Source organism: Haliotis cracherodii, unplaced genomic scaffold (genome assembly GCF_022045235.1).
Source record: "Haliotis cracherodii isolate W230 unplaced genomic scaffold, xgHalCrac1.p SCAF_10, whole genome shotgun sequence".
In the NCBI taxonomy this organism is placed as follows: Eukaryota; Metazoa; Mollusca; class Gastropoda; order Lepetellida; family Haliotidae; genus Haliotis; species Haliotis cracherodii.
Window position 1 is genome coordinate 28,511,996 of NW_027266265.1, and position 26,109 is coordinate 28,538,104.

At 38.4% G+C, this 26,109-nt stretch overlaps 1 protein-coding gene across 1 annotated transcript; it reads right to left on the reverse strand.

Moving 5' to 3' along the window:
* Positions 1-3,649: 3,649 nt before the first annotated feature.
* LOC139454246 (uncharacterized) lies at positions 3,650-24,343 on the reverse strand. Its single transcript, XM_071235853.1, has 7 exons — positions 24,320-24,343; positions 18,900-19,863; positions 17,662-18,038; positions 16,589-16,752; positions 15,745-15,955; positions 14,557-14,700; positions 3,650-12,514 (listed from the first exon to the last, which is right to left on the reverse strand). The coding sequence occupies exons 1-7, from the start codon at positions 24,341-24,343 to the stop codon at positions 12,353-12,355; spliced, it is 2,046 nt and encodes a 681-aa protein (XP_071091954.1). The 3' UTR covers positions 3,650-12,352.
* Between the last annotated feature and the right edge of the window lie 1,766 nt (positions 24,344-26,109).

The window sequence follows — 26,109 nt, forward strand, 5'->3', positions numbered from 1 at the left end:
CACATTACTGTCAAATTAAATATATAACAGTGTCATCTTTGAAGAAATCTATGTAGGCGTATAATTGGTTCTTATGTGATTTTTTTATTAAAAAACACTCTTTTTATTTTTTTTCGGACAGTTGGCCCTCAGGAACTATGTAATTTAAACTATGAGAAGATGTGTTTGTTTGAACATGATGGATGAGAAGTAGACTTAGCTTACTTCCGCACTTGCTTGTGTCGGACTGATGGCTGATATGTTACATTGATGTACAATGCATTGTTTCGAGGTTCTCAGTAAACATGTTTTTCTAATGTTTGAACATGATGGATGAGAAGTAGACTTACTTCCACACTTGCTTGTGTTGGTCTGATGGCTGATATGTTACATTGATGTACAATGCATTGTTTCGAGGTTCTCAGTAAACATGTTTTTCTAATGTTTGAACATGATGGATGAGAAGTAGACTTACTTCCACACTTGCTTGTGTCGGACTGATGGCTGATATGTTACATTGATGTACAATGCATTGTTTTGAGGTTCTCAGTAAACATGGTTTTCTAATGTTTGAACATGAGTAAGTCTTTGACCCAAACTGATTTTCTTCGATGTAGATAGAAACAGTTTCAACATATGGTCAAAAGATAATCTTGGGTCACAGTGTGTGAAACAAATTAACCTGTTTTACTAAATTTTTCCATACCTATGCACTTAGTCATCCCAGAAGTAAAACATTTTCAAGTGTAAGATGGAAAAAACGGTTTTTAACATGTCTGGTCATTTTATACCAATGTTTCAGAAACTTCAGTAACATTTGGCCACAAAGGGCCCTGATCCTGCAGGCAAATACATATGGTGCTATACAAGATGTATGTTCTTGAATACATTAAGATTAAGTCACATTCTTTGAAGAATTACAGATTATCTCACCAAAATGAATCCCAAATATTTGCTAGGATCTTCCAATATGAATTCACTCAAGTGAGATAATCCATAAGTCCGAGTTGCAAGTCTTTTTACTCAAAAAACAAAAATGCCGAAAAAAGTGAGTTCCTGGGCTCACTTGCACAAAGAAATCTTATCACTATGGCTACCTTAAGCTTTATGTTAAAGTATGGGAGTCATGATCATCCTAGTGCTGACATAGCTTTGTTCAAGTGGACCTTGTTGTCAAGTGGAGACATTGGCCCAGATGGCCTGTAGTTGGAGTCATGTCAAAGATGATTTGTGTGTCAAGGATGAACATTTACAATGTCTTCATATGAAACCACGTTGCTATGGTGCAAACATGACAACAATGGCACAACTGATGCAAACTAACCAATCAGAATGAAGCATCAGTTTGGCCTTTCCTCCTGCATCAAGTGTGTTATAGCTGAAATACTGTTCAAATTTGTGTTTAGCCCAACTCACTGAGATGTGATTTTTATTCCACATTTACAATCTGAAAATGTTTCCATTTGTGCAGTTACATGTTGTTAACATTGTGTTCAAGATGGTTTTTGAACATTGTTATGTTTTATATTGCTACTTTTATTGTTGCTGTTCATCTCATGAATACCAGATTGATTTCCTGTGTACCTGTGAAGATCAGGGTAGAGAATACTGGTTGATCTTCCGCAACCCATGTTTGCTGTAAGAGGCGAGTATGCTTGTCGTAAGAGGCGACTAACGGGATCGGGTGGTCAGACCCGCTGACTTGGTTTGATGCATGCCATCGTATCCCAATTGCCTAGATCGATGCTCATGTCAATCACTGGATTGTCTGGTCCAGACTTGATTATTTACAGACCGCTGTCATATAGCTGGAATATTGGTGTCTGGCACTAAAGAACAAACAAACAACAAATTCAATTCCTGTGATCTGATCTTTTTGTACATATATCATATATTCACCAAAACTGGTATGTATTGTAACAAGGAAAAATAGTTGTCAGTAAATGGATGGATGGATAAATGTTTTCCTGGATGGATGAATGGATAGATGCACAGTGTTTTACCCAATACTTAAATGTTAACCATTGACTGTTCAAGCTAAGAATGTTGCAATAATTACTGAGAATCAATCATTCAAGATGGCATTCCGTCCAAGCTGTTTTTATTTCTAATCCTCATTGCCATTTGTTTTCATCAGTGGGAACCAGATTTAAGACAAATCATGATTAGTATCCAGAATCCTGATAGGTCATTTTGGTCTGACTGTAAAGTTGAAATTGTCCAGGGTGCTGTTGTACAAAACAACCTTAGCATCACGACTGTCGTAAGGTAGGGGAGTTACGATCACCTTAGCGCTATGATCGCTTTGTACTATGGCACCCAGTACTTTAGACACTTCAAACAAAATCTCAAGTACTGACTACCTAATTTTCACATGGAATCATTTTGTGTATCAATCACTGGATTGTCTGGTCCAGACTCGATTATTTACAGACGGCCGTCATATATAATTGGAATATTCCTGAGTGCGGCGTTAAACAACAAACTAACCAATCTGGAATTGTGTGTGGCTGTTACCTTTGAAAAGAAAGTTGGTTAAACCGAGTATAGTTAATTTTAGTGACAGTGTAGTCTGGTCTTCAAGCCATTGTGCACATAGATCTTGATGTAGGATCATGGTGTTTGCTTTACAACTAATCCTACAAAGTTTTACCTTTTCTTTTCACAAACTTCCTGTACTTAATGCTGCTGTGTTTTTTACATTTATCGGGAGTCCCATGATATTCACCTTTATTTTGAACATGCAACATACTGAAAAGACCAATGCCATCTCCCGTGTCTAAAACCTTCAGAGACTGTTAGAGGTTTTCACCTCTCATTTAAAACTTGTAAATCACTACGCCAACTTTTCAAGTTTCAAATGAAATTTTCAGGTTTCCAATCCATCTTTGAATCTTGCATGTTGAAAAGCTGGTAGATGTGATATACTTGAACACCAGAGTACCTTGTTCCATGAAGTTCCACAACTGTAACTCAAATACTTTTAGCAAGGACTTGTGACAATCATAACACTAACGTTACTTTGAACAACAGTACTGGAAACTGTAGACTGAGGAATGCTGGTTACAAAAGATGCGGGACATTTGATTGCTAACCATATAGCCTTGACTTTCCTTGTCTAAAAGTCTTGTGGAATCTGTCCTCAGATCTGCTTCATGACATTCCTTTATGTCATTGTGTATGTGTGAATGGGCCTTGCTTCTATTTCATTATGTGTATATGGTCTTTGCAGAAGCTGCTGTACATATAGGTCAAGATGCTCCAGAAATGAATTGATTATTGCATATTTGAATAAAAAATCTTGGACGCCACATTTGTCTTTTAGATTAACTTTTATTTCCCCTTGATTTATTTTCATCAAATTTGTATGAGTATTCATGAAATCTTGGTGAATTGTGCACGTAACTGATGCTGGTTGTAAGATCATGGCAATGAAGAATGGTATGTTGGGAAGTTGTATGTCAGACATGTGTCAGTTAGCAGATGGTCTTGAAACCTGACAAGAAAATTCTTGACCAAACGGCAAACTTGATTAAAATTTGATGAATACTCATGCAAGAAGAATTTATCTAGAAATAAATCTAGATAAAGATTTACAAACATGACATTTCAGAAGAACATAAATAGCAAAAACACTTTTACAACTCACAGCTGTTTACAGCTGAGGTAATTGCATCAAGTGTCATCAACATGTCAACAAATACAATGTACAATGAAGTCCATCTGAATTTTTCTGACATCCATTTTATTTACAACAGAAAGTATACAAGGATAGTATAGAGTGGCAATAAATTAGATAGGACTTCTATATAACAATCAACTAACAGTGTATTTGTAGAAGACCAGTTTGGCTAGAGATCAGTCATGAAAGGATGCCAGTCAATACACTGTTGTAATTCATGTCATGAAACAGTGGGAAACATCGCAAAGGATGGACGTAATTTAGTATCAGAGTCTCTGCAATAATGTCCTATCAAGATGGTCTATCCTGAACACAATAAAATTAGAGGTCATCAACTCAAGCAGTGCTTGATTCGGGATTTGCCTAAGAACTGGTTCTCTTATTGTTATAATACTTTCATTCAGTAACTGTATATTAGACGACCTGACTTGGAGTTCTTTTGACTTTCAGGAATATGATATACTCTCTAATAGTCTTAATAGAAAACTTTGACAGCAAAAAACTAATAAGAATTCTTAATGGCCATGGTTCATTGAATTTGTAATTTTCAGAAGATGAGTAATAGAATAGTGTGATTAACTTTTAATAACAGAACAGTTTTCAGTTTTCCCCTGTCTTGTGACATTGCAAATGCTAGAATGTCCTTTCATTTTCGACCATGGTAATGTAAGTCCTAAACACTTCAGACTGTACATGTATGACAAATAAAAAGCTAGAAATGAACTTGGCGATTTCAGAAGAAAACCAGACATCAATAACAAACTGTGGTTCAAGGAACATAGTAGCCGTTGCACCCATCCAAAGAGAAAATTGAAACTACAATGCGCACCTAGAACACACATGGCATGAACACGAAGCAAAGGCTTACAACTATGTACGAGGGAGCATCAAGCTATGACTGTAGCACCATAGTCATCTACTGATATGCATTACAGCTTATTTACATATGCTCAGGCAGTCACAGGCTGTAATACTGTAACATGGGACAATGTGTGATAAATACATCAGACGTGAGTGGATATATTTCAGCTTCATCATGGCTTGTCAGCTTAAAGTGGAGGAGAGCCAAAGGTTCTGGTTGATGTTTACCACTTTGGTGAAACCCACATGTGCAGGATGATCCTGACAAATCAAGAATCATAATCAGGGATTTGAAAACCATGATCATCGGATTCTGGCATGGCTAAGGGATGCAACTCTGCACAGCAATTTCCAGCATCTTGGACAATTGGACCACCCATGGTCCCCATTGCAGATAAATCTCGTAACAGAAAAATACAGCCGGCTTGTATATCTGTTCAATTAAGGTTCTCAAACACCTGTCATTATTGATCTTTTAAGCTTACTGTTTATGTAAGAGATTTGAAATAACCACAGATGACATCCTTACATGACAGATGGGGTTACCTTTTTGGACATATGGACAAGGCGTTCCACCTTTGGATTCTAAAGTCTGATGTCCACATGGAAATTTTATGGCCGAAACATCTGTGCCCATTGTAAGGTTTAGTTCGATCATATGAAATACTGACAAAACAAGACCCTGTACCTTGCTCAGTGACCAAGGACATTTCATCTGTCAGGGGAGCTCATCAACCCCACAGAGTGAATGAGTGGAGTTGTGCGCTGCTTTTTGTATACTCCCAGTGGGAAAATTAAGACTGAACTTCACACACTGTATCTATATTGGGAATCAAATCACTGTTTGGTCCGACAAAAGTACACTTTAACCATTGGCCACATAGAAAATATGCATCATTCCTATATATACTATGGAACAAAAGCCCATAGACCTATAAAACACTATTACATATTTGTCTATAGTTAGTGTCAGGACTAACTTCCTCAGATCATATTGTTTTTACAAGCACTCTTTTTTTGCCAATTTACCAATATTTGGGAATCTATTTTCAAAGTTTCCAATAAAAGAAATAATTCACACAGATTATTGTGCATACAAATCTTAAACAAGACTATTCTGTAATAGTAAAACCTTATTAGATTAATAAGATTATCGTCAAAACTGTATGTACATTGTACCAAGCATCACAACAAGGAGTGGCCAAGCAGTTACCAACATGTACTATCTGGTATACAACTAAGTAACAATCAAGGAGGGTCAAGTGACTTGGTAAGAGACTTGGGAATAGCTAAAGGGAATAAAACTAAAAACTCTTTCAACTGTCTATCTGTTATAAAATTAAATCTGATATAAAAAACAGATCACAATGAATATTACTGAGATTCATCATAAAAATCACGTTTTGAGATAAATTCAATTGTTCTAAAACTATTTTAAAACACTGTGCCCATAGAAATATGAGAAACTTGTCCCAATGACAGCATACCCAACAGATTAATGAAGTAGATATACCTTTACATTTGTGAGCATAAAAGATATCCACAAAATTTTGAACTTCCCAACCAATTCTTTCAAAGATGATAATCACCATCCGGTCACAGTGTGAGACCCGAGATAATGACACACATATTAAAAAGATAAAATCATTAGTTAACCTTCAAGAACATTTTGAAAACTGAGTTTTTGTAAAACCAAATAAGCATCTTCGATTATCCAGTGTATCACATTTATCTCCATCTTTATGGCAAATGTTTGTGGTCGAAAATAATAATAAAAAATACTACTTGAACATCCAAATTAACATGCAGATAAACTTCATCCAGTGTGTCAATGAGGGTTGTTTGCTGGCTTGAAAAAAGTTGCTGAAGTCACTAGTTTTTAAATGGTAGTAGTTTTGTTTCGCTGTACTAAACAGCTATAAATCACATTTATTATATTTTCCTGGGATGATACACATTTCCCTATTTGTCATTTTATTATTTTCTAATTTCAGTTCTTATATGTGAGTCAGTTTTGTAAAGCAACTTATACAATAATAAAAGACCAAAATTCTTTGGACTAAGTGATTGCTATTTTCAGAGGCCTGTTAGAACGGGATTCCAAATGAAGTGATGGTGGTGAATGGGTCCTGGGTAGTTAGCATGGAGAAATTATACCCTGAATCAACGAGGATGTCCTTGCTTTTATTAGTTATTCTGTGATTTAGGAACTAAAATGGACATATTACAGTAAACAACCGTGGAATTACAAAAGGTTTGCCTTAACAGACTACTTAACAATGTTACAACACTACGCTTATTTTGTGTGATATTCAACACAAGTTCAAACCTATTTGCACCAGCTCCTAACAGATAAAATATATAAAGTCGGCGTTTCATTTGGCATGCAAAATGAGTTCCCATCATGTTGAGACAATGAGATTCATATTAAGAACAAGATGAACACTACACTATCATGACTAGCAACATTTATTTACAAATTGATTTGTCTTGTAGTCGTTTTGTGTCCATCATGCAACAGGTGCACCCTAACAGTATTTATTGTCTAAACAGATTCAGTGCTACACTTGGCTGCCTTACAAGTGACTACCATGCAGATATTAGGTTAGAAATGAACCACTTCTTGTTCATCAACCTGTAAAACATTCTCAACATACTTCAATATAGAGAAAGAACATTCAACCACTTAAACACATGTTGCACTTGTTTACATTTAAAACCAAAAAAGCCCACTTGACCGCATATCATCAAAAACATTATTTCAAACACAAACCATTGCTATTTTGCAGCCTATATATCACAAACTGTTGTAAAACCAAGTCATACAAATTGTTTACTGTCCAGACCCCCGTAAACAGGCATTAAACTATTGAGAACATCTAAATATTGTTAGAAGACTGAAACTGTGGAGGAATGTTTGCTCAGAATGTCAATACCAGTGTTTAAAATAACAGTGGGTCCAGCTGTCCTTGAGGTTCTGTATGAGTGAGTGAGTTTGGTTTTACACTGCTTTTAGCAATATTCCATCAATATCACGGCACCAGAAATGGGCTTCACACATTGTACCCATGTCGGGAATCAAACCCGGGTCTTCGGTGTGATGAGCGAACGCTTTATCCACTAGGCTACCCGACCGCCACAGGTCTTCTATGATATTTGAATATTAAATGAAGGGAACCCTTTAATTTTAAACATTTATTATTAGGGTTATGACAAGGACTTATTAAGTTTTAGGTTTAATTTTGACCCTTAATACATGACAAGGAAGCATATTTAAGCTGCAAATTTGTGTCGACAATACAAAAGGCCCTTGAATATACAATTATACAGACCATTAAATGAAATTTTCAAAAATCAAATATTTAAAAAAAAGCTGACTGAAACTGACATGCAATTGAATAGTGGTTCACATCATATCGTTATGGGCTGAAACAGTTAAGGTCATTGTCATAGTGTGGAGACTATATGAATTGAAATGAGCACCTTGTCAGTAGCTGTCACTCTATCAGAAGAAAAAAATAATGAAATCTGTTTGACTGCTATGTGCGTTTTGCTGTGTAGCTGCCATGGTAAAACACTGAGGAGACACACCACTGTTGTAGCAGTACCAACTGGTAAAGGCAGACTTATCCTGCTAATTGAAAACAGACTGCCAACTTCCAATGTACAATACAAGTATGTGTGCTATAGCCACACATATAGAAAGAATTAACATTTGGTAAAATCAATTTATGATGATTCCTTATTCACAAAGAAATCTCAATGCATAAAACAATTCGTAAGTCATAAAATTATGATGAAATGACATGCCTATTTCTCTGATACGAGCAAACGAATTCTTGTACAATGGGGAGGTGTTTTCTAATGAAGTCCTCAATAACATTTGGATATTTACAAATGCTACATCTAGAATGTCTATACAGTGAATTGATTTATACAATTGCTGTTCATGAAAAATGGGTTATTATAAGATGCCAAAAAGATACAGATGGAAAATGGACTATTCTGTAAGCACCACTCGCTACATTCCACTAGTGTAATAAATAGCTTAGCTACATACAATGAATGTAATCTGTACAAGTTGTGTGAAGACACTGTATGAGACCTGGGAACACTAAAACCTGCCTGTCCACAATCAACCCTGGGACCATAATGTTAGGAAAGCTTTAGGAATTTTCTATGTACATTTGTGCATAAAATCTATCAACAATTGCAGAACAGACACTCTCGTTCAAATCAGATCTTTTACTCCGAGATGGTACCTCTCTGTGGGTCTGAGTGAGTGAGTATGGTTTTACGCCGCTTTTAGCAATATTCGAGCAATATCATGGCGGGGGACACCAGAAATGGGCTTCACACATTGTACCCATTTCAGGAATCGAACCCAGGTCTTTGGCATGACGAGCGAACACTTTAACCACTAGGCTACCCGACCGCCCCTGTGGGATCTGAAGATACCTCTATAGAAGTAGTTAGGTGAACCCTGAACAAACTTGACTGCCCAATCTAAATGAAGGTAGCATGGGTTCCTGAACAAAACAGATGTTAACCTTCTAAAACTATTCAACTTCTTTTTTTCACCACCTTGATTTGGAAATTTCAATTTTAGCAACAAAACACAAAAATAGTACACCTTTTATGGTGTAGATGCCTTTGAAGTCATGAACGACGATGTAAAAATATATACAATACAATACTTTATTTTTTGTATTCGGAACTTCATGATCATATTCGTTTTTGATACAGAAATCAGATATTTTTGTCTGAATGCTTTGCTCACTCGAACCAAGAATTTAGAATGCTTGACACTGGCTTATTAGAAAGTCCACCTGACACGACCTTCTAAACAGGCATCATCAGATATTCATTTAAAGGTATCGCATCCTCGGAGAAGATCTGATTTTAATGAGACTGCAATACCGACAGGATATTACTTTCACTCAACTCAACAGCATTGTACAGTCTGTTGCGTAATTTGAGTTTACCAGTCTTACAAACATAAATTAAAACAATAATAATTGAAAAACACAAACATTTTCAAAACCTTTCTCCAAAATATGTGAACTAAAGGTCTCATGACTGTCAGATATCTACCATTTACATCATGGTGGACTGTAATGTGTTTGGCTCTATACAAAGCAAGCCATGAGTATGATGATCAACCATTACCACTCTGGTAGGATGAACATTATATCATTACAATCTGATCTGTTGCTCGGATGTGATACCTCTGTGTGTTATGATCTCGTTATACCTCCATTGAAGTTCCCATCAGTTGAACCCTGAGTGAACTCTGACCATCTGATCTAAAGAAGGATATTTGGGTTCCTGAGCTAAACAGATGTCAGGTTTCAAAAATGAATCGGCTTCATTTCTTTACCTTCTTGATTCAGAAATCTTGATTAATATTTTAGAAAGATAACATCTACAAGAATAACGGCACAGCCTTGTTGATTTACTTTCAGAACTTGTTGTTTTAGCTTGTTTTTGAGATACAGAAATCCGATATGCTTGTCTGAATGCTTTAGAAGCCTTGAAACTGATTGGCTGATCAGAAAGGTCACCTGACGCGATCTCCTAGAGAGGTGTCTCTGATTTTCACGCAGAGAGGTATCATCTTGGAGGAAAATGCTTTTTATTTTAATGAGACTGGTATGACATAATTAGCCTTGGGCCCTATTTCACAAAAATATTCTCGTTGAACCAAGCACTCGTTGATTCTAAAACTGAGGCTTCCACTATTATGCTATTTTCTGCATCACATATTTTTTCTACACATAAGTCCTTCCACACAAACAGCTGAAATGTGGCTGGTCAAAGTACTCAACCCACATCAACCAGAGCTGAAAAATCATCTGCATGAAAACTCATCATTTTCCAAAAAGCAGTGAGCTGTAGACGATGTGTGACACTTAGATCCCAAGCATGAGATTAAGACCATCACAATGGATGGCTTGCTTTTTGTAGGAAGGGAAAAAGAGTTCTAATATAAAACTGCTTTATGCATAAATTGGTTTGGCTCAGGGCTCTGTGTAACAAATTCACAGCAAATTTCAACATTTGTGATGTGCATTTACATAAGGAAACATACTGGTAGTTATTTCACAGACATCATGTGCCAAAAAGGAAATCCATTTGACATGAGGTCACATGATGATCTACATCTGCCAACCTATGGGTGTAGGTCAATGACGATCTCTAACAGTTATGATCATAGTACTCAATTGCTTTGTGAAAAAGGGCCCAAGGCAACAAAAGAGCTGGGTCTTTCTCGTGGTCAACTGACCAAGTACTAGCTGCCCTCTACAGCCATCGTGACCACAACCCCACAATGACCTCGCATGACCTAGTGTGACCTACATCCACAAGGGTTAATGGTAAATGGTCCAGCTGCCTCAAAGTTGCAACTTAGTTGGTCGCCATGGTGATTGAAATTTCCACTTGGCGACCAATATTTTGAAGCAGTCCCCACCTGGCTTCTTCGAAAAACCAAGCTGGCGACCTGATGAAACTAACTGTATAGTACAGGAAATACAATACATTAATAAATGCTGATTGGCTGAACAAATATTTCATTTAAAAAAACCTAAAAATCAACTGGGAATTGTGAGGTAAAAATTAATCAATAATCTTGTCAAGTATTTACAACTATGTAAATAACAACAAAGGTTGTTACACAAAACGTAGGAATCAGTATTGCTGCAGTTAGGCAGATTAGGTATGCTGTAACAGCATCATACATTACTGACACTGAAATTTGGCTTCTTCATTTTTCACCTGGCTTCTTGAACGTCACATGGCTCCCTGACAACAATTGCTAGGAACCAATGGCTCCTAAGGACAAGAATAAACTTTGAGGCCTGCTGTGAAATCAGGATGCTACATACATCTCAAGACGACTTAACACTTGCACCCTATCAGCCTCCCTAGCAACACTCACACTGCACCGACCCCAGCACTAAATAGTTATTGTTTGATCTGACAACTGATAACAGTGAGGATGCAAAAGGCTGTACGAATCATTCAAACTTCGTTATTAGCATCATGCATGATCAAATTACCTGATATTTCTTACTGAAAATATAATGCAACAGAAGATAAGTCTGTCCATGTCCGTTTCTTCACTAAACCACCAAGTTTCCCATCGAGGATATGACCATGCCAAACTCCATGACATCACTAAAGTTCATGTAAGTCAAGTGTAGTGTGACACATGTCGCCTCCTGTAGACAGCAAGTAGGTCACAGCCATGCTCAGGGCCCCAAAACTATTACTGAGTCCCCTGGAGTCACGACCAGAAAGCTCTGGTAAATCCCTTGGGAGTATTGCTTCTAATGGTCATTTGGCTGCCCATTGGGATCCGTATGAAGAATGACAACATGGCCATTTTGTTTACCTGAGTATGATGAGCTAGTGAGGGAGGAAGATCACTGAGGTATGTCTCGATAGTGTGGTTAGAGTTCGACGAAGGCAATGTGTTAGTGAAGGAGTTATAGGAGGAAGTTCTTCTCATCGCTGAGGTATGTCTCGATAGTGTGGTTAGAGTTCGACGAAGGCAATGTGTTAGTGAGGGAGTTATAGGAGGAAGTTCTTCTCATCGCTGAGGTATGTCTCGATAGTGCGGTGAGAGTTTGACGAAGGCAATGTGTTAGTGAGGGAGTTATAGGAGGAAGTTCTTCTCATCGCTGAGGTATGTCTCGATAGTGTGGTTAGAGTTTGACGGAGGTAATGAGTTAGTGAGGGAGTTATAGGAGGAAGTTCTTCTCATCGCTGAGGTATGTCTCGATAGTGCGGTGAGAGTTTGACGAAGGCAATGTGTTAGTGAGGGAGTTATAGGAGGAAGTTCTTCTCATCGCTGAGGTATGTCTCGATAGCGCGGTGACATTCAACTGTGCTCCATCTCTCCAGCAGTAAGTTACACTCTGTCTCATTGGTCAGTTCCAGCTTAGTGCGGTGGTGACTGCGAATCAGGAGTTTCGTTGCTTCCATCGCCTGAAGAAACATCAAATATACCTTGTATACATTCAACTGCCAACCAATTATCACAGCATTCATTTAGCGTTTTTATTATTAACAGATAACATTGGGTAGGTCGAAATAAATACCGTATTCGCTGTAATAAGCGCCCACGGTGATATTTGCTAACATATTGGTTAGTGAACAATTCCAATTAGCATCCTTTCTGATTGATCAATGTACACAAGACTTATTCATTTATGTATGATACACATTCGTGTGTTATATGCACCCTCAATTATGGGCAATTAAATACTGGAAAAGTATATCTGTCGTATATTAACATTTCAGGCTGTCAGCATAAACCATGAAATTTACAATCTTTCACCAAAATAATATTCTAATAAGAGCCCCATTTCTAATTTTGAGAGCGCCCTGTTTTTTCTATTTTGTATTGCATTATGTAGTTCAATTAGTTTAGTGAGCAATGATGACGGGAGAAAAATATGCTAAATTTGTTTTTCAATGTTTATCATGTTTATAATGGAGAATGTTTATTATTTCACAATTTTCACACAGTGAACGGGCGTCACACATTGTACCCAAATGGCGAATTGAATCAGAGTCCTTGGTGTGATGTGTGAACACTTTAACCACTAGGTTACCCCACCGCCCACATCAGACAGCGAAGAGTTTGAACTTCTAAAGATCTTTGTAGTTGTCATAGACGATCCTATACATGTTTGGGTTGGTTGATTGTCTGTTGTATTAAGCCACACTCAGCAATATTCCAGCTATATTACACAAGCCTCACTCATACAGATCTTTATTTACTGATCGAATGCAGGCATCAACTATATATGAACTCTACTGCAGCAAATAATCCACACACATGCTACAAATGATTTAGACATGTATCACAGTCACATGACAAACACATGGTTGTATCACAAAGATGTTGAGAGGACATCAGCAAAGCCCATCAGTGATTTACTGTTCACTAACTAACTGATCAACTACACACTAACTAATGAACATTAAAATGAAAATGTTCACCGTTCAAAGTTGAAAAGCCTTGTTATATTGTGAATATTCACTAAACAGCAAAACTTTAAGTTTGAACAGTTTCATATAGCATATCAAATCTCCTATTGTTCTTGTTGTTTTACATATAACTTGTTATGTAACGTGTTTTATGCATCACAATACATGGGTTGTCAATTGCTGTATTGTATTGAGGGCTTGTATCGGGATACATACTGTATTGCTGTATCGATACACCACTCCTGAGCAGCACATGAACACACACAAATTAGAAGACACTTGAAACAGCATTTGAATCAGAATTATTTCTAAACCAAGTCTTACCATTGCTTACTCATTGGCTAAATTTACCAAACAAACTGACCCAAGAGAGTCAAATATATATTGAATGTACAAAGAAAACAATCAATACCCATATAGGACCACATGTGGGTAAGTACTCAACAACTCCAAACATTATCTGGAGCCCGGCACAAAGAAGAAAGAGTGCTGTCCTTATGAAATTACATTAGACTTTTTTATTATTCACTCATAACCAAAACGAAGAAACACCCTGTTGTCTAGCTACACGGTCTCAAGAGCTATCACCATTCTAACCTGTTTGCTTGTTCTTGATCAATTATTGCAATGGCTACCATGGTTACTGAGGATAGACTATATGTTATTTCTTGGTTTAATGATGTTTTAGTGAAAAATCCTGGTCTGTAGATGGGAGAAGATATTGCAGCTTATCCAAAAATTACCTGAATTTGTTTCCATATTAATTACCAATTGTATGCTCAATATTCGTGGTTGAGAACTCGTTAGATGGAATTAACGCATTTCAGAGGAAAAATATGCTTTTCACATTATATTTTTTTAACACTGTTCATGTTTTACACTTAACATACCTAGTCTGCAGAATCTGTAAAATAAATTAAATAAATGTATTAGCTGGAATGGATATTCCTATGAAATTCAAAACCCCCTCACACATCATCCCAAGTATCGGCTACTGGGAACCAGTGTGTGTTGTATAACAATGATGGGCTCACCTTGGCGGAGTACATGGACATGTGTTGGACCCGGGGTATGACCTCCTGCATCACACTGGTCGGCCAGAACACCTGCGACACCAGACCCAGCTGGTACGCCTCCATCGCAGTGATCTTCCGGCCAGCAAACAGCAGCTCATTACTCTGGTAGGACAAGTAAAATCATAAGTCATCCATAAGAACATGATCACATGCAGTATTTGTAATTCAGGGGGTCCTGGGGTCCAGCCATAACACTATATGATGCTGACAAACCAAGCTTAATAACCATGGCAAATCTGAGACTGATCGATCCTGACAAGGCTTAGAGCATCAGCTTTGTAACTTGAGCCCCGCTAGAAAGTACACCTATACCAAATGTCGTGACACTTTGAAAGGAGTGAGTGAGTGAGTTAGGTTTAACGCCGCTTTGAACATTATTCCAGTTATATCACGGCGTGTCAGCTTAATGTGGGAGGAAAGCCAGAAGTGATGCAGGTCTCAGACGTTTACCACTTCTGTGAAACCCACGAGAAACATAATTGGGGCGAACCGGGATTCGATCCCACAATCATAGGTTTCTGATGTGCCCAAGGGACGCAACTCTGCATAGCGAATCGCTGCGCCTTAGATGACTGGGCCACCCATGTCCCCTTTTAAAAGGATTAGTCTGAGTAATGGCCATAACAACTCTCAGCTTTCTGCATGTTTGAAGTGGAAAGGAGATATCAAGGTCAAAACTTAAAATATTGCAAGAAATGGAACATGTTGAGCCCCACTACTAACAACACACATATAAAATTTCATTAAATTTTGTTTGTTTGTTTGTTTGTTGTTTAAAGCTGCACTCAGCAATATTCCAGCTATATGATGGCGGTCTGTAAAATAATCGAGTCTGGACCAGACAATCCAGTGATTGACATCATGAGCATCGATCCATGCAATTGGGATCGATGACATGTATCAACCAAGTCAGCGAGCCTGACCACCCGATCCCGTTAGTCGCCTTTTACGACAAGCATAGTTGCCTTTTACAGCAAGTATTGGTTGCTGAAGACCTATTCTTCCCCGGAATTCATTAAATTTTGAACACAAATGGCCTTGAAATGATAATAAAACAATTTTTCAATATGGCTTCTAGTCACCACAGTTAATTGGAAGCTATTCCCTGTGAAGTCTTCTGAACCTGCTCAGGTGCTAGCTACCTACCACGGCAAGTCCAACAGCAAGAGGTAGTGTGAATGATATGCATCCCTCCGGTGTCTGAGACAGTTGGGAGTAGGGGAGGTAGAAGAGTGCCTTGTCACTAGCATAGATTACATCACAGAGAGGTAGGATGGCCATGCCCAGGCCTATAGCTGGGCCAGGAACAGCTGCCACGATCGGCTTCGGGAACGTGATGAACGTCTTAATCAGATCTCTAGGAAGCAAAAAGAACATTTCAACCAACAGCACAAGTATCAATGTATTTGTCTGAACTTGCTGAAGTTTGAAGGCCACAAATTATTTCATCTTGTGTATCAGATCTTGCGGGCATTTGTTTTAACATGGTCAAAATTGAGTTTCAAAAATCAATGTATTCATAAACAAATGCACACCTTGCCTATCACTGACAACGGACATACAACTATTTTCAGGTAAAGACAAAATACAAATGACAACATACATGATATAGGCATGGCTAAATAAAAACTATACAGGTCTGACTATCTAACATACAGAATCTGGTGGTTTGGACATGGTACTTCCTAAAGTTCTCTTATTAGAAACACAAATGGGGCATGTTTTCACATAAACATTAAAAATCATGCTAGTAAGAGTAGATACAAATGGCCGTTATTGTATTTATCAGAGGTAGAAAATAACCAATGACTGAGGGTTCTTATGAAAATGAGCTCAAACATCGGATCAAGACATCCCAGCTTTTAGCTTATTTTTGTCTCCTGCCTCTTCCTGCTCATAGATGCTGACCCAAAAAACAACAAGAAGATAAACACTTCCAAATGCCAACCAAAGACTTGAAAGAAGATAATCTGGTCTCGAAGACACTGACCTGACAGCATCCACCATCTGCCTAGCTGCAATTCTCCGGTCCCCGGTCGTGAGGAAGTTGAGATCAATGCCGGAACAGAAGACGTTGCCGATGCTGCTCAGCATCACCAGGTTGCTGTCATCATATTTGGCGGAGTTGAGGGCGGACACAATCTCATGGACAACCTGAACATAACAATGGTGGTTAGCTGTACAGTTTGTTAGAGGTAGAGAGGGTGTATGCATGTTGTGCACATGCACATCATGACGATGAAATTGACTATGCTCCTGTGGACACACGTGTTGCTCATGAGACTATTAAGAGGTTGGTGTGACAAGTCTATACCAGGATTCTTTAAAAGTCAAAAGCTAGCATTGACACTAAACTGTCTGTATCCATGCTGAAGCAGACGGTATCGCTAGTCACAAAGACCACTAGAACTTGTTAGCTGAGACATGACACGCACATATCCATCGTACTACTTGTCGCAGACCACCCGCTACCCCTTTCTTCACAATGGAATGCACCAGTGGGTGGACCTCATACATAGTCATACGGGGTTCAACAAGGGTTGAAAATGGACTTTTACAGTCAGTTAACTCCCTTGCCTCGGGAAGATGAGGGCCTCCTAGCTGCCTGGCAATTTTTTTTATTCCAAACATTATTTCAACACACATTCTGTGGGGAGTGCAGGTCAGAATAGGCCCCCTCAACCTTGCAACTTAGTTAATCAGGTGGTCAGGCTGGGTGGCCATAATATCACTTGCCTCTGGAAGATATCAGGACCCACAAATTTGGAAGCTTCAGACCACAACTCATCAGGCCCTCATTAAAAGAAACTGCTTATTATGACAAATAAGTCGACACGCAAATTTACTGTGGGCCATAAGGTCCCAACACATGATCCACCTGCCACAGGCCTATGGACAGGTGCTTCCTTCCAACACTGCCCTGTTTAACCAGCTAACCATGTTAATCATAAGTCTGGCATGTCTATGTTAAAGCATTGACCATAATTGCACACATGACGTCATGACCTTATTAAGCCTATTCACCCCATGACGCCCTGACTAACAGTCACAAGGGTGACATACCTGTGGATCAATAGCATTCTTAAGAGCTGTGTGAGTATTCAGCCAGATCTGTGTGTAGCCATCACACTTCTTCACCACGATGTGCTTGTAGCGGAAGGCGTACTCCGTCGTGCGGACACTGATGCGACGCTCCACCTTCTCCTCGGCCTCGCTCTCCACGGCCTTCTTGTTCTTCCTAGGATGCATCTGCATGGGGAGATTGGCCAGCAGGGCCTTATATGAGATGGAGGACGGGCTGACCGGCATCATGGTCTGTGATAGAGGGAACGTCGGGATGTCCCCATAGTACTTGTCCAGCAGGAACGAGGAGCCAGGCATAGCTGTCCGTACCGGGGCTGTGATGGGCTTGACTGACGAGAAGTAAGGCAACGCTGGATCTAGAAATTGTAGTTAACATGGTTCGCACATGTGACGATTGTGTGATTCACTATCTTGAGCATGTTGATGATTAGAATTCTGTTTATAATATTTTTATTACCACAGATAACTAGCATAGCCAACTTAGTTTCCATTATCAGTGTTAGAAATTATCCATGAAATTTCAAGGGATCCTTGCCATTGTTCATCATAGCCCTAATGTTAAAGACATAGAGGGTCCCAAGATTCAAATACTATGGCAGAAAGTCTAAAGGCCCCAGGACCCTCTTAATCATGTTAATTTCTAACACTGATGATCATAACTGAAGTTCGTAATAGACAATGATAGACAACTCCAGTCAGCAGACGAGTAATGTTTTTTCAAAATAATCTCATTCATTAAAGCTGCAGCAGCAATTCTCCCAAAACCCAGATCCTCATAAAAAAAGCAAATGTCTCTATTTTAAACCATGGTTATACAGTGACTTGGAAGGACATTTTCTTCATGACCTTTGATCAACTTATATGGGCCATTTTTGGTAAGTATGGGCCATTGATCATTTTAATGGACAATAACTTTAACAGGACTTGAAAAACAATTGCAACTGAATATAGCACATTACTGTTAACGTTAAAAAACCCCGAACAATATTGTATGAATGAATACCCATGTGTTGACAAAGATGATGACAACTGGTGATTCAGTGGTCATGATGAGAAATTGTGATTTGTCAGTCAAAGTATACTTGGTGATGAAGGTAGGAAAACTACTACACATGCAGGGTACATACTGTATATATTAGGTGCCATTATCATGATTAGGACTTTCCTAATCACAATTTATGTCAACAAAACATTACTTATACCAAGTTCCTACTTACCTGAAGGATTCATAACCCCTTTCTTTTTCTTCACCGAGTCTATCAAAGACAGACGCCGCTTCACAGTTTTACCATCCGAATCATGCTCCCACTTCGATTTCATCTTCTCCACAACTTTCCTTTCTCCATGCTTACCCTTGTCCTTAGGTTTATTATTTCCCATCGTGGAAGCGACCTCGCCCTTCACACAAGGCATGTCCGTAACCACGTCATTCAGAGAATAAAGAATATCTTCATCACTGTCCGAGTCGGAGTGAATTTCAATCTCTTGTGCATGTTTTCTCTTCACCCCTTTCTTGACTAGCACTTCCATTATATCATTGCCTGCACTAACCTTGGCCTTTTGGGGGAAACTTTTTGTATTCTTCCCTATATTAAGCTTCTTAACATCACCTGTGCTTGGAAGTTTTATTGATTTAGTATTGCAACTTCCTTCCAATTTAACTTTTTTAACGTTGTCCTTGGAGTCAGTTTTCTTGTGTTTAGACTTATCCTTATTGACTGTCTTTTTCTGCTTCTCATATTTATCTTTGACAGATTTCTTCAGCTGTGCAGATTTTGTCTTTTTACCACAGTCTGATTTGGATGAAGCCTTTTTTGCTATTACAACTTTAAGCTTCTTAACTTTCTTTCCATCTGAGGCACATTTAAGTAACTGCTTTTTTCCAGACTTATTCTCCTTGTCTGATTTACATGTTTTCACCTTAACAGTCATCTCGGACTTATTTTTCACCTGTTTGCTTTTCTTCACCAGTCCTTGTGCAATTTTTCTTGCTTTCTCCTTCACCTTCTTCTGGGATTGATTCTTCTGGTTGTTTTCTTCGAACTGTTTCAGGAGTTGTTTACATGAACCTAGATTGACTAACGGTTCCCATGTGTCGAATTCAGGGCTTGGGAAGCCCTTCCACTTGATTCGGTACTCGGCCACGCCATTAGTCTGCCTCTTGCAGAGGATCCTTTCCACCTTACAAAAGATATCCAAATTCAATGACACCACGCAGTGTTGAGAATGTTAAAGCAAACACAATTACTGGATAACAACTTCTTTATTTTACTGTAAAAGTGATGTTTCTGTATAGATCTTTACACTGTTCGCTTGACGGTTGTTATCCGTAAATTGTGTCTACCTGTCATCCGCCAACTTTTAAGAAATATTGACACCAGTTGGTGAATGAGTGGGTGGAATGCTGTTTAAACAGTCTTTCAGTTATATCATGGTATGTCAGCTTGATGTTACTATGCTTGTAAGGAGAAGTGACTAATGGGATCGGGTGGTCGGGTGGTCAGGTGAGTATTGTGTGTTAAACAATGACAATAAGCATGATGAGCAGAATAAAAATGATAAAGAGAATTTTGTTTTTTACCCAGATTGAAAGTATGAGGTAACTGAGTGAAACTCATAAACAAATTGCCACTATAGTTTTACAGAGCTCCAGATAAGTTATTGGTGTTGCGGGTATTTTACCCATACATTTTAAAATCATTGGGTATCAGTAATTCTATCTGGGTATTCAAATTTCTGTTACCCACTAGTTTTTACACATGTGGGTATTTAAGTTAAATATTTAAAAACGCTATTCATCTAGTTTCTGCAAACCGGTGTCGTGTGGGTTCGAGGGTTTTATCATGTTTATAGGACTCAAAAATACCACAATACTTCCACAAGAAAGTGTGATGGCAAATGATCACGATGTAACTGTCATCGTGGAGTTTGGCAAGGTTGAGGGAATGCCCGTTTATAATTTCAAAATAAGTTGCTGATTTGCTAATCAAATACACAGGGTTACTTCACAATATTTTGATGATACGCACATTTTATTTTTGGAGCATATCTGTAATGTTCATTGCGTATTTGATATGCTTGGATTTTATTTTACTGCGTATTTCTGCATTTCTGATGCGTAGTTCACGCAGGTACGCAGCTTATCTAGAGCTCTGGTTTTATCATTACATCAAAGTTTATGATGCATTGAGAAAAGGTCTTGTTGAATTTGTGTTTAGCTGACAATCTGCTTGGAATGTTCCTTTTGTATAACACACATACCTTTGCCCAGCGAAGCGTAATGTTGCTATGTTTAGCATTGTTTAGAGATTTGGTTTCTCGTATCAAAATACAACTCAAACAAATGAGATATAAAAGTTGGAAATCTGATCCTGCACCTCTAGTATGTTTAGGCCACACCAACCTTATTCATTGCATTAATACATCCTTATTTGTTCTCACCATTTTCTCCCTGTGCTGTTATACAAATAACTGGAAATTCAAGTACATTGTACTAAAGTGCAACTTTATCTACCAATCCAACACCTGTTTAGTCAAATGTCTTATGGTCTTGTAAGATCAGCTGGGTTTTACCTTGACTAACAAAAGTGACGGTCCATGGGACCCTGAGTAATAATTTTAAGGGCCCATGCAGGCAATATGAGTGAGTGAGTTGGGTTTAACGCCGCTTTTAACATTATTTCAGTTATATCACGGCGTGTCAGCTTAATGTGGGAGGAAAGCCCAAGGTGATGCAGGTCTCAGACGTTTACCATTTTGGTGAAACCCACGAGCACAGGTATGGTGCTGACAAACCTAAAAACATAATTGGGGTGAATCGGGATTCGAATCCACAATCATAGGTTTCGGGCGTGTCCAGGGGACGCAACTCTGCACAGCAAATCACGGTGCCTTAGACCACTGGGCCACCCGTGCCCCCCAGGCAATATGAGGGTCCTGTAAAGTAATGAAATGGTGTAGTGTACTGTACATCATGGTACATGTTGATAATTACTTTAGTGTCTGGAATGAATCAATGATCTTGTGGACAGTGATCATGATTGATGGACGAAACAAGACACCCATAACTGCTCTTGATGCGCTGCCGGAACAATGAATATTATTGTACATCCTCGAGGCGCAGAATATTCTTTTTCTGCGTCCAATCTCAACATTTGTGCATACTTTGTTGACATCTGTGCAACGCGTAAAACCCTGTATCAGGTTGTAATAGCCCATATACTAAGGTTAAAATCTACTGAAAACAAGCATGAAATACTCATATCCCCCGCCAATATGACATGTCCAGTTGTGTGCAATGTATTGTACGTTTTTCAAGATCTGCTCCGGAAAGGAGCACTACTTCCATTTTCAGTCTAATACAAAGTCGTTGCTATGGAAACTCGAAAAAAATAATTTAAAAAAATTCCAAAGTATGAAAAGGCACCAGTTCACCACTAGACTAGTTTTGATATCTCTCATGAATTTTTATGTTCTACTCCGGAAACGAAATATGACAGACGGACAGCGTCCATTCCTCTATCCCCCTTCAATTTCGTGGTGAGGGATAATAATGCAAAAAGAAAGTTTGGATTAGTGGACATAAGGTTTTGGCAAGTTAACTTTGACTATTGCGAAACTATGTGCAAATATACAGTCTGATAGTAGGAAAAGTTTGGAGTCGATTTCTGTTTTTGCACAAATTCAAGGCTTTTCAAGCTATTTTGGTGATTGTCTAGTTCAACACTACAAATCAGGGCTTTCCAAGAGGAACCTAAGGCCTCTTCAAGCCAGAATGAACCTTGGTATCTTTAGTGTCGCATGTTTTATTCATTATAATGAATAAGAAATGCTTTTATGAATTTGTTGACTGCATAAATGCACAAACCCATATTTAAATATAGATCTACACATGCTTATCCACAATATTTATCCAAACATTATGGGTTTGCAACATATTCAGGTAATGCATGTTGGTAAAACTAGCTACATTTTATTTCAAAATTGTGTTTTTGAGAAGAAGTAAAAGAGATTGTATGCGATGACTGAACTGCATCATTTGGTTGGATTTTTGTCAACATGAACTAGTCCTGTGACATCTTCATAAGTTGCTTATCCTGTGATAAGATGCATTTTCAACATTTCCCATCCTCTGTATCTCCAGGGCTCCTTTTTTGGTAAACCTACAACCCCTGGATCCATTCCCGTGGTTCTCGCGATCTCAAACTACCCACCCTTGATTTTCATCGGCAAATTTGAACTGCTATGCTACTCTGTCTAATCAGAACCAATCAGAATGTGAATTACAAACCAGCTCCAATTTTGTGTTGGCGACATCAACAACATGGCTGCCAGTTCCATTGATTACGATAGAGTTTGTGTGAAATTCAATATTGAAAAACTGTTTGACATGCAAAAGGAAACCAAAGAAAATCCCTTTGATGGAAAGGATGTATTCATTTCCATTTAAACTGGCAGTGGCAAATTCTCCCTTACCCATTTCCTCATCAACATGTTTGATTGGTCGGTAAAATGTTAATGAAAATCAATGGCAGGTATTTTGAGATGACGAGAACTATAGAATGGATCCAGGGATTAGTCAAAAAGCAAGCCCTGAAGATATAGGTGAAGTTTCATGAAACATATTTTCTCCATTTACACTAACCAAAATAATCTGTGATCACAAAATTTAATACAGTCACTGAACACACACAATTCCTTATAATCTGTCTAAATAATGATTTTTCCAGATAAAAAATAAGTGGTATTTTTTTAATTTGTTGGTCACACTTTCAACAATTGTTCAAAGTGTTCTAAACAAACTTGAGTGAGGACAGCCATGACACTAGAGACAGCCTAATTGTCACCTGAACAACTAAGGCCTATATCTTTAAAAAAAAATAATATAATTTTCAGTACACTTGCACTGTAAATTCTTTTTATAGCTAAATACAGATTTACCAGTACCATGCTACATAACGCTGACGTATAACACTTACGTGTTAGTCAGCTATTTCTGATAAACATGTTTACCTTTGTGTTTTTTTTATTTGAACTACCATCCGCAGTTATTCCGTTATACCTCGTCTCTGAACGGGTACTGATGCTCGAAAGTGATAACATCTAACAATAACAGCATGGACATGTAAGAAAGAAAATTAAATAAAGACATCCATTTTGCAAAAGCTGAACTACTTGTGACAACACTAGCAAACTGTTATTCACACCTGTAAAGGAGTTAAATGTCTCTCTAGTGAGAAACTCAATTAACGCTCAAACAATGGATTGCCAGTGTCGGTCGGAAAGAAAAAAGCCGCCAGAACTTCCCCTGACCGTGATGAACCTTAAATTTTGCTGCCACGAACAAAACAACATGCCTACTGCAACGACCATCTAAATATACAAACATCTCCATACGAGTTGTCAATTCTCCGATCGATTGATTGACAAGAGCATAAATGTCAGTGGGTTGCCGCGCTGAACTATCAGTATCAACACCTTCTGTTTACATTCCGCGTATTATCAAAATACAAGTAAGTAACAACAATCCAATGATTGCTCTCAGATGCGCCTAAAGCTAAATATTAAGAACCCTTGATTTGAACTGTTAAGTGTTTTTCGATTAGTTAGGTGCAGTAAAAATGTAATATCGTTTTACCTCATAAACGTGACCCTCCGCCATTTCAGAAAGTATGAATGATCGATTTCGCCTTTGGTCTGGGTTCGAGGTTATTTTTGCCGGGGAGCATTCATTGTCTTCGTTTTCAGCATCGCCGTTGACAGACCACCTGTCGGAGGACACGCTTCGCTGGGCGCGGTTTTTATGTGGGGAGGGCATTTGTTTGAAAGAAAGGGGTATGCGGGGGAACACGCGCTACACAATTGCGGATGATGATCTTTCTGGCGAAGAAGTAAAATGTGTGTCCCCTCATTCAACGTCATAGAATAAACTGATGCTCAACACGGGAAACTTTTAAGCCTCACTACGGTAGTGTTTCATTATAACTCAGTTAATATAAAAAAAAATTAGACAAATCGAAACCGTATGACATGTGAGCCTTACACCGAGCGAATTGCTAGGTATCCAAATACATTGTAATTTTGAATTCTACGAATAATACATGGCGCGGATCTAAACCAGCTGGATACCACGCGCGCTGAAATCCGTATAATATTGCAGAAGAACATTTCAACAAATGAAAAAACATAACTAAATAATTTAGTGATATGATTTCACCAGAAGTAATTATGTTCATGTTGTATGTTAAGTCCCTCCTTCCCCCTTTTCTTCATGTAATGAAGATTAAATTTAAATTTAATTGCGTTTAAATGTAACAGTAATGAAAACAACGGACATGTTAATAAACTTTCCAAAAATATATCTGATTTAAATGAATTGTGATAATGAAGAAATTGAAATTGATTACGAATGTAAATACACTCTTCAAAAAAAGAAACGCACATGTAGATTGTTAGTAAATTTATTGTACCTATTAAAGTCGATATATTTAATTTAATATCATAGATACAAATATGAAATTTTGGTGCTCGATAGTCACATGTTGTCGTTGTACAAAGGCATTGAAAACTGTTCATTGTCATGTCACATAAGGCCACAAGGTTGCGCTCAACACAGTATCTCGTGTGACCGCCCCGGGCAGCAATCACGGCTCTGCATCTCCTCGGCACTGACTGGATAAATGTACGAATTCTGTCCTGCGGAATTCTGCGCCATTCTGCTTGTAACGGGTTGGCCTTTTGTGGGAGAGTCTGCGGCGTGTTCCGACGTTGACGGACACGTCGATAGATTTCATCCTAGAGGTGTTTGATTGCGTTTAGATCTGGAGATCTCTACGGCCAGGGCAAGGCGTTGATGTTGGCATTATGAAGGTAGTCTACCGTGACACGAGCTGTGGATCGTTGTCTTGTTGAAACAGCCCCCTCTGGCGGTCAATGATTGGAAGAAGGAGAGGTTGAAGAATTCGATTCATGTAGCGATTTGCTGTCAAATTGCTTTCCTCCCACATTAAGATGACACGCCGTGATGCAAACGGAATATTGCTAAAAACGGCGTTAAACTCAACTCACTCACTCACCCATAAACTAACATGGAATTCCGGGGACTCGTAGTTAGAGTAGCCCCCCAGCAACATATATACTAGTACATATGCTTGCACGAGGCCATTTACCGCCTCGGGGACTGAGCTAGTTGGGTGACTTCTCATTCTGTCTACACTTAAAAACTACAACTAACCAACCTCTGTCCATTTGTTAACACACTGACAACAGAAACAAATTATCAGGTTAGGATGTTTTTAATCTCATCTTTCATTTGCATTGCATTCATATTATGTATTCATATCATTATCATACATAGGATATTGCCGAATGCGGCGTAAAACAACCAAACAACCAACCAACGTGGTATCATAAATATCACACATAAGG

Excerpts from the sequence above, each read along its gene's own strand:
- LOC139454246 (XM_071235853.1), bottom strand. The coding sequence starts at position 24,343 with ATGGCGGAGGGTCACGTTTATGAG. Across the intron at positions 16,753-17,661 it reads AGAATGCTATTGATCCACAG|GTTGTCCATGAGATTGTGTC; the intron begins GTATGTCACCCT and ends TGTTATGTTCAG. Across the intron at positions 15,956-16,588 it reads CAGATGGTGGATGCTGTCAG|AGATCTGATTAAGACGTTCA; the intron begins GTCAGTGTCTTC and ends TTTGCTTCCTAG.